The sequence below is a fragment of the Oryzias latipes genome, chromosome 4 (assembly GCF_053564925.1).
Source record: "Oryzias latipes strain Hd-rR chromosome 4, Olatipes_Hd-rR_3.1".
Lineage (NCBI taxonomy): Eukaryota > Metazoa > Chordata > Actinopteri > Beloniformes > Adrianichthyidae > Oryzias > Oryzias latipes.
The window spans coordinates 35,595,567-35,608,748 of NC_136240.1; the positions used below are offsets into that span (position 1 = coordinate 35,595,567).

Consider the following 13,182-nt stretch of genomic DNA (forward strand, 5'->3'; position numbering starts at 1 on the left):
TTCCCAAATATATATTTGACACAATGGGAGGCCTTAAATTCTTGCTAAAATGTAATTATAAAATTGAAAAAATTACCCACAAAACTTTCAAACTTTTACAAACAAGCCCTGCTGGCCTGGAAACTCGTTTATAAGCATAATTTTTCTCCAACGACTTGTTTTATTTGGAATAACAGTAATGTACAATACAAGAATAAATCACTTTTTTTCCCTAGATGGTATGATAATGATATTGTTTTAATCAGACAACTTTTCAATCCTCATGGACATCTTCTGACGTATGAAGAATTTCTTTTAAAATTCAGTATTCCTGTTCCACCCAGAGGATATGCCATAGTGTTAGATGCCATTCCAATCAGTCTACTTCAACTGTTTAAAGGGATTTATAACACAAGTCAATTAAGAACCCAGACAATTTTTTTGGACAATGTGGATATTTGTGTTAATTCAGTTTCCAATAAGCAAATAAGAAATCTTTTACATACCACAACCTTACCTGCTGGGAGGTTTTATTGGGAGTCCAAATTTGTGGACATAAACTGGACATATGCTTGGACTATTAGTAATAAATACTGTCTAAATAACAAAATAAAAGAGGTGTCTTTCAGAATACTGCATTGTATATATCCTACCAAAAAAACTTTGAGTAGATTTGTTGTGGACATGGACCTGTCTTGTTCATTCTGTGGAACTCAGGAGGAAACTATTTATCATCTGTTTGTGGACTGCAGACATACAAATCTGTTTTGGATTGAAGTTGGAAGCTATATTGGAAATATAACTAAACAAACTGTTACATTTTTAGATAAAGACATTGTTCTGGGTTACCTTAATGTCAAAGTAGACAAAGATTGTATTTTCATTACAAAATTATTTTTATTATTGGCAAAATTTCATATCCATAAAGCCAAATGGTCAAACTCCAAACCTAAATTCCAGCAGTTTTTGAGTGAAATAAATCAGTATTGTACCACTGTCAAACATCTGCAAAACCAAAAAGCAATTAGAACTACTTTAATTTTTGAAAAATTTAAAATTTATTAAACCCCAAAGATTTTTTGAAATAATGATTCTTTTTGTCTTATGTTGTATATGTGTCTGTATATACTTATCAAATCAAATCAAATCAACCTTTATTTATGTAGCACTTTTTCGACAACAGATGTCACTCAAAGTGCTGTGCATAAAATACAATAAAATTTAAAAACAAGATGACAAGACAAACCGTGCGACAACCCCCCCCCCGCAAAAACACCCACGCACACACACACACCCCCACACACACATAAATAAATAAATAAATAAATAAAAAAGTGATAGAATGATAGAATGTAGAGACCTGGCTTTGTCCTGAGGTGGGAAAACGATAGTTTGGGGACATGTCCACACCAGCGACCCCCCAACCCAAGTTCACGGAGTACACTACCACAGAACCGCCCAGATCCGATCAAAAGAGTCAGACCCAGGAGATCCCACTGCAGCGACCCCGCTCACTGAGAAGGGTCAGTCACTGATGTGGAGGATCCCTCAGAGGGAAACACTGGAGTGAAATAAAATGTAAAAGGAATAAAATGAAAATATATATAAAACATGGACAAAAAACAAATAATTACATAAACCTTAATAGGCATATGAAATAGTAAGAGCGTCTTAAAAATTAATAGAATAAATAAATAAATGTATTTACATACACATATAAAACTAGTTAAAAGAAAAATAAATTAAAATATTTAAAAATAATAATAATAATAAATTAAAAATAATAATAATAATAAAATAAAAAAAATAAAAAATCCTAAAATTCAACTAAAAGCTAAATTAAAAAGGTAGGTCTTAAGCCTTCCTTTAAAAACATGAACTGTCTCTGCAGCCCTGAGGCTCTCTGGGAGGCTGTTCCACAGGCGAGGTCCGTAAAAACTGAATGAGGCCTCGCCGTACGTTTTTGTTCTAACTTTTGGGATAACCAAAAGGCCTGTATCAGAGGACCTCAGGGTCCGCGGGGGCTCATACTTTAAAATCATGTCAGATAAATATGAAGGCCCGAGACCATAAAAACATTTGTAAACCAATAAAAGAACTTTAAAATCAATCCTGAATTGCACAGGGAGCCAATGCAGCGATCTTAAAATCGGTGTAATGTGTTCCCGCCCCCTGGTCCTCGTCAGAACGCATGCTGCTGAATTTTGCAGCAGTTGAAGATTTGCTATTCTTGTTCTGGGAAGACCAGAGAGCAGGGCATTACAATAATCCAATCTGCTGGTAATAAAAGCATGCATTAGCACCTCTGTACTGGCAAGAGAGAGAAATGGGCGGACTCTGGATATATTTTTTAGATGATAAAATCCTGTTTTTGTGATGTTTTTAATTTGTGGGATAAAATTCAACTCAGAGTCAAAAATGACACCCAGGTTTCTCACACACTGAGAAGTTTTGTAATTCTTTAGTTTAGATAAAACTATCTCTCTCTTGTCTTCAGAACCGATCACTAAAACCTCTGTTTTGTCCTGGTTTAGCTGTAGGAAGTTCTCTGCCAGCCATGACTCAATGTCTAAAATGCATTTTAAGAGTGTGTTGACCGACTCTTCATCATCAGGAGACACAGCGATGTAGAGTTGAGTGTCATCAGCATAGCTGTGGAAACAAACGCCATGCCTCCTGATGACGTCCCCCAGTGGCAACATATATAGATTAAAAAGTAGTGGGCCTAAAATTGAACCTTGGGGGACCCCACAGTTGATGTCGAAGACCCTTGAGGAGCAAGTATTCATACTTACGTAAAAACTTCGATCTGTGAGATAGGAATAAAACCACTTTAGTACAGTACCAGAGATGCCCAAACCTCTCAGTCTGTTGAGTAAAATACTGTGATCTACAGTGTCGAAAGCAGCACTGAGATCCAGTAGTACCAGAAATGAGAGTTTCTGACAATCCAGGTTACATCTAATATCATTTACTATTTTAACATGGGCCGTCTCTGTGCTGTGGTTCGTCCTAAAACCAGATTGATATTTTTCAAATATGTTATTTCTATTTAAAAACTCATTAAATTGGATTAAAACAGTTTTTTCAATCATTTTACTTAAAAATGGTAAGTTGGATACTGGACGATAATTGTTATAGTTGTTTGGATCTAAATTACTCTTCTTCAGAAGAGGCCTCACCACTGCCGTTTTAAAGGCACCAGGGAAGACACCTGTCTGAAGAGAGTAATTTACTATATTTAAAAGCTCAAACTCAAAGAAGTCATAAAATGTTTTCAACAACGTGGGGATTGGGTCTAAAAGGCAGGTGGTTGGCTTTAACTGAGAGAAAACCTGACCAAGTCCCACAGCATCAACCAGGACAAAACTTTCCAGTGTTTCCTCTGATAAATACAATGCTATAGATTCATTAAAAGCAACACCTTTTTGAATTAAAAGAGTAGATCTAATAGCATTGATTTTACTCCTGAAGTGGTCTGCAAAACTCTCACATACAGCATCTGAGGCTGCTATGGAGGACCTTTGAGAGTCTCTTTTAGTTAAACTGTCTATTGTTTTAAAAAGAACTCTAGGATCATTTTTGTTTTGTAAAATTAAGTTTGAGAAGTGGAGGGTTCTGGCTTTTTTTATTGCATGACTGTACCTTGTTTGCTGTTCTTTAAAAATTTCGCAATGTACAGTTAACTTCGTTTTTCTCCACTTCCTCTCCGCTCTCCTGCATTCGCGTTTCAAGGCTCTGATTGGTTCGTTCTTCCACGGTGCTGTAGCTTTAGTTTTCAACGTTTTCGTTTTAAGTGGAGCTACAGCATCAATGGCTGACTGTAGTTTGTTGTTAAAATGTTCAACCATAAAATCACATGATGCAGGTAAAATATGAGCGGGAGTTTGATGTAAAATATTGATAAAATTTGCAGCCACATCAGGAGTTATGTATCGTTTCCTCACAGCTCTCGCTGGAGCTTCCTGTCGAGTAAAACTGGTGATATTAAAAAATATACAATAGTGATCTGACACAGCCATGTCAACAACAGAGGACACACTGCAGGACAGCCCATAGGTCGGGCATCGTCAAATGGCGGACCGCGGTCCGAGTCCGGACCGAGTGATGAGTCTGCCCGGACCCGTTAAAACTTTTGATATTAATAAAAATATAAATCATTTGTTCATGCGCAGCTAATCTAGTAATTATGACAGGAGCGTCATCAATAGCCAAGCCAATCAAATCGATTGTTTACCTTTCAGCAACAGCGAGTGTGAGAGAGATATGGAGAGGAGATGAGAGAAAATGGCTTGCTCAAAAATGAGAAAAGTAGATGCTGAAAACCGAACTTTTAGAGATGAATGGACGGACAAATACATGTTTATTCTGCCTGCAGCCAGTTCTAAACCTTTGTTTCTCATATGCTGTGAAAATGTGGCGTTAATCAAAAGTGGCAACGTTAAGCGTCACACGGGTCGTTTGAGGAAATGTACCAGCAGAAGTCCGCAGTGAGGGCAAGTAAAATCATCGAATTGAAAGCACAGTATGACAGGTCTACTCGTGTCATCATGCATGCATTTACCGGGCAGCAACGTGCAAATGAGTGTTCGTTAAAGATCGCGTGGATTTTGGCGCAACACAAGAAAGCATTCGGCGATGTAACAGTTGTAAAGGAGTGCTTAAATGCGGCTGCAGAAACCTTACTTGACGGTAAACTAAAAGATGACGTGTGTGAAAAAATAAAAAAAATCCCATTGTCAGCTACAACAACAACTAGAAAAACTGAACTATTAGCAGAGGATGTGCTGGCACAGCTTGATGCAGCTGTTCAGAACGCAGTATGCATATCCTTAGCCATTGATGAGTCCACAGATGTAACGGATAATGCCCAGCTTTTGGTGTATGTGAGATTTCCTCACAAAGAGAAGAAAGAGATGTGTGAGGACATGTTAGGTTCAACACCACTTGAGACACACACAAGAGGAGAGGATATATATGAGGGGATAAAGGAGATGCTCACAAAAAGAAAGATTAATCTGAAGCAAGTAGTGTCAGTCACCACAGATGGTGCACCTGCCATGGTTGGGAGAGAGAAGGGGGCTGTTGAAACAAGACAACCCTGATCTCACAGCCTACCACTGTATCATACATCAGACTGTTCACTGTGCCATTCTGTCTGAAAAATTTGCTGAAGTAATGAATACCATGATGAAACGTATAAACGTCCTGAGGGCATCCTCATCCCATCAGCATCGACTGCTGAGAGAATTTTTGAAGGAAATGGATGCAGATGCGAATGACCTACTACTCCACAACAACGTGAGATGGCTGAGTAAAGGCAATGCACTGGAACGCTTCTGGTCCATCCGAAAGGAAATAGCTGCTTTCTTACAGCAGCTCAAGAGTCAAAAAGCAACACAGTTTGCAAACTTTTTGCAAGATCAGCACAAGATGGATGTGGTGGCTTTTTTGGTGGACATCACAGGACACCTTAATGAGCTCAATTTAAAGCTGCAGGGTCAGAAAAATTCTATCTGCGATTTGATGAAAACTGTCCGCTCATTCCAGATTAAGCTGGACATTTTCAAAGAAGATCTCCAAGCAGATTGTGAGCATTTCCCACAAATGCGTGAACAAATTCAGGGTGAGAGAGACATTTCCCCTTGTGTCGGCTTCATAGACAAGCTGATTGGAAACTTCTGTCAACAATTTGACTGCTTCAACCTTGGACACCAGCTCCTCCTGCTAATTGAGAATCCATTCCTTATCAGAGAAATCAGAGGATTTTCAAAGGCGGTGACACAGACCTTCAAGTGGGCACATCCTGGATCTTTACAGTTAGAGCTCACTGAATTGCAAGCAGATGTTGCTCTAAGAAGGCATTTTGAAACAACTGACTCTGCTACTTTCTGGTTACAGATTGTGCCAGAAACGATGTTCCCTGGTCTAACCAAAGTAGCACTACACACCTTAACCATGTTTGGATCAACTTACAGCTGTGAGACAGCTTTCTCGTCAATGAATATTATTAAAACAAAGTACCGTTCTAGGCTCACCAATGAGCATCTCCACATGAGCATGAGACTTGCACTAACCCCATTTAAGCCAAGATTCAAACTGCTGGCAGGACAGTTACATGCCCATTTCTCTCACTAGGAAAGAAAGATTGAAAGGGAGTAAGGAAAGGTTGAAAGGAGAGATGAAAAAGGGAGCTGCTCAAAGTTCTGCATTTTTTTTATTCAGTAAATTCTGCCCTGTTCTATTTTACCTGAAAAGTTTCCTGTGTTATTTTATTTAAAATGTAGTTCATGTTTTAAAAAGGTGGCAGCTCAAATGTCTCAGCTCAAATATTAAAGCACTTTTATTTTATTCAAAAGATTCTGAATGTTTTACATTACTTGAAATAGGCCCTAAGTTCAGGCTGCTCAAAGCTGTGTTTGCACTTTTTATTTATGTTATTCAGAATAATGTCAGTGTCTGTTACTTGACATGTAGTAAAGAGAACTACGGTATTGTTTTCCATTCAAGTACCATACAAGTTCAGACTTTTCGGTATGTTAAAAGCATATTACTTTGAAAACACTTGAAATGTAACAATAAATTATATAGAAATGTATGTGCGTTATTGATTTTATTAACATAAGGGTACATTATGTTAAGTGAAAACATAAGATCCGGACCTTAGTAACTTAGTAACTGGACCTTTTTGAATTTTAATTGAATACCCCTGCCATAGGTTATCACCAGGTCTAGAGTGCGCCCCCTGCTGTGAGTAGGCTGTGTGACATGCTGTGTGAAATCCATACAATGCAAGAGGTTGAGAAACTCCTTTGCATGAGCATCACTATCTTTATCAACATGTAGGTTAAAATCACCAGTTATTAAAACTCTACTATATTTGGAGTGTATTACAGATAAAAATTCAGAAAATTCTTGAATAAAACAGGAGGGAGGCTTTGGTGGTCTGTAAACAGTAACACATAAGATAGATGGGCTGTTAAAAGAAAATGCATGATGCTCAAATGAGGAGTAGCTATGTAGCGTGATTGTTTTGGTTGCAAATGAGCCACGAGCAATCGATGCAGTGCCACCGCCTTTTTTATCTCCCCTAGTAGAAAATAAAAAGTTAAAATTTAGTGGGGAAGCTTCAGTGAGAACAACAGGAGCATCAGCACCCAGCCAGGTCTCTGTTAAAAGAAGGCAATCTAAATTGTTGTCTAAAATGAGCTCATTCACGATAAAAGATTTGTTTAAAAGAGAGCGAATGTTTAAAACAGCAAAGTTTAAAACAGTGTGTGTGTGCAGATGGATTGATTTATCTTTTTTGTCCGGTAATGTGTGAATGTGATGGAGATATCTAATTGTGGATCTGGTGGATCTCATCTGGGGATGTTTGTGAGATCTGCTTGTTATGTGAACTGGAATTTGTTGTGTGATAACCGTGGTTTTAACTGAGGATGGATGCCAGTGGTCCAGTCAGTCAGAGAGCAGTTTAACAGAGCGGAGTGTGAGTTCAATGTTCATGGACAGAAGTTGAGATCCTGTTTGGTTTGGATGGATGCCGTCTGGTTTAAAGAGATTTGGTCTATTGAAGAAGGTGGTGAAATTATCAACATATGGAATATTATTAGAAAGGCAGTGTCCTTTAAGCCAGATGTGAAGTTGTCACAGACTGCTGAATTTTTTTTTTTTTTTCTCTTCTAACTTGTCCTGTCCAACAGCTAGGCAGACAGATGAGAGCTGAGGGCCTCTTGGGTTGGACATATTTTACTTTAACAAGAGGGGTTATTAATCTTCAGACAAACCAAAGGTATGTCTGAATAAACCCCTTTTGTAATTGAGGCCAAACTTTATTAATTTCAAACATGTCTGAAAATCTTTGGTGTTGGACCGGACGGAAAAGGAAAGAGGGGAAGAAGAGAGAGGGACGTTAGAGAGAGGGGGGGTAGGGGGTGATAATAGGAGGGGAAGGGGGATAAGACCATGAAGCAGCATAAAGCAGCAAGTTTACTGGTTGTTAATCATTATGGTAAGGTTCAAATGAAAAAAAAAACAAAAAAAAAGGGCGGAGCCTGTCCACACACACACTCAAATGTTATAAACACACCTGTTAGTTGCAAAAATGTCCACCTGTCGACATGTACACAAAACAGATAGTGTTCACACGCGTACTTATGCCTTAAAACCAACTAGTGTGAAATATTTCAGTCATTCAGTCTGTTGAGCTAACACCTGTGCTCAGGTGAGTGTTTATGTTCTTCTAAAATGGATGGTGGAACGTGAAAAGAAGGAGGGAGAGTGCCCAGCCATCCCCACCCCAAGACCCCCACCGCACCAGCAGCGGCAGCCGGAATCCCCCCATCGCCACACGGGAACCGGCAGGGAACAACCGCCGCCCGGGCGACCAAGCCCGCCACCCAGGCCAGGGCCAGCAGGGCCGCCGCAAGGCCCCCAGAGCCAGAGAGCAGGGAGGCACGGAGGGAAAGAGGCGCCGCCCCAGCCCAACCAGTAGAGCAGCCCCCCCGCCGCGCCGGGAGAACCCAACGCAGGGCCCCACCGGAGAAGGACGCCCACAGCCCCAGACGAGCACCCCACCACCACCCAGGAGTTCCGGGCATCCCCCCGCCCCAACCCCAGGTACGAGCCAGGACCCCCCAAGGGAGACCCACTCCGCACTCCAGGCAGCCACCCGCCCGGCCCACGGTTGGTCCAGGGAGGAGCGAGGCAGGGGCCCGCCGCCCCCGCCCAGAAGGGGGGAACCCCGGGGAAAAAAGAGGGCCCACAAGGGGTGTTGTAAATATGGCCCGACCAGGCTCGGCCACAGTTGGAAATTTGGCGGGGCCCAGCACTCAGGAGCAAGGACCAGAACCCACCCCCAGGGACACGAACACCCCCGGCTCAGATGTAATGTGAACCCCCCCACCGCGCGGAGAGAGCACCGCCGGGCCCAGGAGGCCAGCACCCCGGGGACACAGCCGCCGTTGCAAAGGGGCCCGTACCCCCCACCAGGGAAGAGGCAGGGGACAGAAGGTCCTAGGTCCCACCTTCCTTGCAAAATGTGTGTGCGTGTATGTGTGTTTGAGAGAGTGTGTGTGTGCATGTGTGCAGTGTTTATGACTGCTGAATTTAATGTCTCCAAAGCGGGGAGATGGAAGCGGACCGGAGATGATGCACTGTTTGTCCAGCTGCTTGATGGAGTGGATGAGAGTGATGAAGTCCTTCTTGAGGGTCTCAGATTGCTGAAACTTTAGGTCATTCACTCCTGCGTGGACTATTATTGTGTGTGTGGAGGGGTTACGAAGGGAGAGCTGGTGGGCAGAGTTGGTGATGTCTCGTACGAGGATGCCTGGGTGACAGAAGGTGCGGCTCCCGTCAACGCGAACATGCCTGACCATAGAGGTTCCCACGACGAAGGAGCCAGGGGGGTCCCCGCGGCCGCGAGATCTTGCCGCCGAAGTGAGCGGGCCCGTCGCTGCAGGAGAGCAAGCGGGAGTTGGCGTTACACCTGTTGCGCGAGCCGGGGAAGCGGCCGATGAGGGGGGCGAGCCGCCAGGAAGAGGAGAGGTGGCGGCGGTCACCGCGACACCTGCCGCGGGGGGAGACGCAGCGGACTTTGAACCTGACGCCCCGGTCGCGACCGCAGATGGAAAACCCGCATTGCTTACTGATCCCACGAGGACGTGGGTTACGTTCGGGCGGCGGCGGCTGTCAGGGCGTCTACTCACTGCGTCCCTCAGTAGCTGTCGGCGTTTGGCGGACGATGAACCTCCAGAGGCAGATGGCGGGCGGCTTTCTTTCTCGGGCCGAGAAGCAGCGACAGGGCGATGGTTTTCAGCTTCCAGAAGAACGTCGTCAGATGTTGGAGCCGACAGAACATCATAGCGGTTGGAGAGAAGGAGCCCATCACGGTCCAGGGGTCTTTTCCTGCGGCACACCACCTCAGACCAAAGCTGTTTTGGTGTGGAGCTCGAGGAAGGCCGCGGCGAGGTGTCAGGATCCCAGTGAACCGTGTCTTCCACAGCCGCTTTCAGGGAAGCAATATGCATGGACTGTTGATGGGCCAGGTCCAGCAAAGAGTTCAACAGATCATTCTTTGACCTCAACTCATCAGAGAGTTTCTGGATGTCCTTTTTGAGGTTAGTGATCTGTGTGTCAGGGTTTGTTGGTGCAGTCACGGCAGTGGAGGTGGACGCAGACGTAGCGGCGGCAGCCATCTTTCAAATCCGAATGAACTATCTTATATACTTTTTGTTTTATTTCTTATATTTTCTGTAATATGTACACATTGCAATTTCCCCTGTGACATTCACATTGTTATTGTATTGTTTTGTTGTTGTTTGTCAATAAAGTAGAAAAAAAAAATCTTCACAGACGGGCAGAGAGTCTTTTTTTTTTTAATTTTTTTAACAACTTTATTGTGTAAAACGGAAGTACAATACAAAACACAATTTTACAAAATAAACTTCAAATATGCCAGGGGAGCATACATATTAAATACATTTTACATAAAAACATTCATGTTTCTGCAACTTTCATATAGACATACAGCTTTCTGATTAAGACTCTTGGAGATGTTACCAATATACATTTCAATTTGCTTCATTAAAACAGGGAAAAAAATTGAAGATGAAGAAAATTTACATTTATGTATATAAAATTTTCCAAAAATAATAATAAGATTAATTATGAGTTTTTTATTTGAGTCCAAATTTTTATTATGAAAGCCAAAAATTATATGTTCAAACTTTAGATTAAAGTTGGGGTGAATGCGATTTCTAATAAATTGTAAACATTTTTTCCAAAAGATTCTAATTATAGCACAATTCCAAAAAAGATGGTTAATTGTTTCTGGATATTCTTTGCAAAAAATACAGTTAGGGTCAATTGTTATAATGTATTTTAGCATAAATTGATTGGTGGGGTAAATTTTGTGAATTATTTTAAAAGATACTTCTTTAATTTTATCATTTATCATAAATTTTTGGGTGACACTCCATCCTTTCTTCCAGATACTGTCGGGAACAAAACGTCTCCAGTAGGTTTTAGTACACGGTACAGAAATGACGTCCTTTTGAAACAACACACGTATTTTTTTGTTGTTATTCTTGTGTGTGGGGGTAAAACAAATTTTTCCTGTGGTGGTGGCAGTTGCATCCATAGAGGGCATTTCTTCATTCGTATCAGTTGTTTTAAACATTTGGCATATTTCTTTGGAAACAGCATCAAACACAATGGCATACTCTTTAGGAGTCACAACCAGATTATATTTAGCGTTGAATTCAATATACCTTAATAAATTCCCGTTCGTGTCAAAAAGTTGGCTCACCACTAGAATTTTTTTCTCAAACCAATGTGGTAAAAATAAAGATTTATTCTTGTATAATAAATATTTGTTGTTCCAAATAAAGAAGTTATGGGGAGAGAAATTATGTTTGTATAGAAGTGCCCATGCAAGAAGAACTTGTTTGTGGAATTCTGATAGTTTAGCTGGTATTTTCTCAACATTGTAATGACAAAGGAGAAGAAAGTTAAGGTTGCCTAAGTTTGAAAATATAAAATGGTGAAATATATTCCAAATTGAAGTAGGATTTTTTAGGTAAGATTTGATCCAGTTTATTTTAAATGTGTTATTTAGGGTTGTAAAATCAAGAAAGTTTAGTCCTCCATTCTCGTACGAGTTCATTACCACAGATTTTTTTAAATAATGTATACGGTTTTTCCAGATAAAGTTAAATAAAATTTGGTCAACAGGTTTTAATGTTTGATTGTGTACGTACAGAGATAATGCAGAGTAAGTGAGTCGAGAGATTCCCTCTGCCTTTGACAGCAGGACTCTTCCTTTTAGGCTCAGGTCTCTTTGAAGCCATAAGTTAAAACGTTTTCTGGTTTTCTCTATTACGGGACTAAAATTTAAAGAACTTCTCTCTAGTTCGTTTTTGGTGATGGTAATCCCTAAATATGTTACACTTTCTTTGATGGGGATTTCACATATGGATCCTGTTTGATCATTTTTGATAGATATTAATTCACATTTTTTAATGTTAAGATGAAGTCCAGAGACATTAGAAAAAGCTTTTATTAGATTTAGTGCTCGAGGAATTTGACTGCTATCTTTCAAAAAAAGGGTTGTATCATCAGCTAATTGGCTAATAAGAATCTCTTTACCAAAGACAGAGATGCCTTTCAAATCATTAATAGTTATGTAATCTGCCAGAGTTTGAGTGGCTAATAAAAATAGATACGGCGAGATGGGGCAACCCTGTCGAATTCCTCTTTCAATATTAAAACGGGGAGAAGTACCATATTTTAGTTTTACTGAGCAGTTAGCATTACTGTATAACAGTTTTATTGCATCGCAAAAATAAGAGCCAAAACCGAATTTGTGAAGGCAGCTAAAAAGAAACGTGTGATTAATTGAATCAAAAGCTTTATAGAAGTCCAAAAAAAGAATGTAACTTTCATCTGTTATTAAATGTGAATAATCTAAAATATCTAGTACAAGCCGGATGTTATTAGAAATATGTCTTCTGTGCATAAATCCTGACTGGGTTTCTCCAATTACAGAGTCCAAGGCTGATTTCAGTCTGTGAGCAAATACAGAGGCAATAATTTTATAATCATTATTCAATAAACTGATTGGGCGCCAGTTATCAATATTGAGAGTGTCTTTTTTGGGTTTTGGGAGGAGAGTGATCACTCCTTGATTCAGTGTTGGAGGGTTAGGATAAAAAAAAATACGATGTGTATGTGTTTGCTTGAAGTTCAATTAAAAGAACAAAGTTTTATTTTGCCCCACAACCTAACGTGTATGTCTCGTTTGTTCATTCTGAGATGTGATTTGTTGTGTTATCTGTCTGTATAATGATCCATCCAATCAGAGATAAGTGGGCGTGTCTCAGAGGAACGATTGAAAAATCTTTTCACAGACGGGCAGAGAGAGTCAGACCTTGGTGAGGAGCGGAGCTGACGCTGAAATGAATGCTTGTTTGCTACGATGTTTTTCAGAGTCAACTTTCTGTTTAGAAATGGGGAAACCGTTGTCATGTAAGCAATGATTTTTTTCTAGATGTGTTTACTTTAAACTGCTCGTTTTTTATTACAATACTATATTGTATTATAAGCAAAAATGATGAATAAAATTATGCAGCAAAGTGCTAATTGCGACTAGCTTTAGCATGTCGTTAACTAAACGTTAAGTGTGACGTGTTGTGTTACTTTTTC

At 40.5% G+C, this 13,182-nt stretch overlaps 1 protein-coding gene across 2 annotated transcripts in view; it reads right to left on the bottom strand.

The window, feature by feature from the left end:
- LOC144991972 (uncharacterized) overlaps positions 1 to 12,796 on the bottom strand; it is a 60,128-nt gene extending 47,332 nt beyond the window's left edge. For both annotated transcript variants that reach the window (XR_013655673.1, XM_078946404.1), the window contains exon 1: positions 9,687 to 12,796. Coding sequence is in view for 1 of the 2 variants with exons in the window: in XM_078946404.1 (XP_078802530.1) it covers positions 9,687 to 10,175 (489 nt within the window). In the remaining variant the exon portion in view is untranslated. The remainder of the gene's footprint in view (positions 1 to 9,686) is intronic.
- Between the last annotated feature and the right edge of the window lie 386 nt (positions 12,797 to 13,182).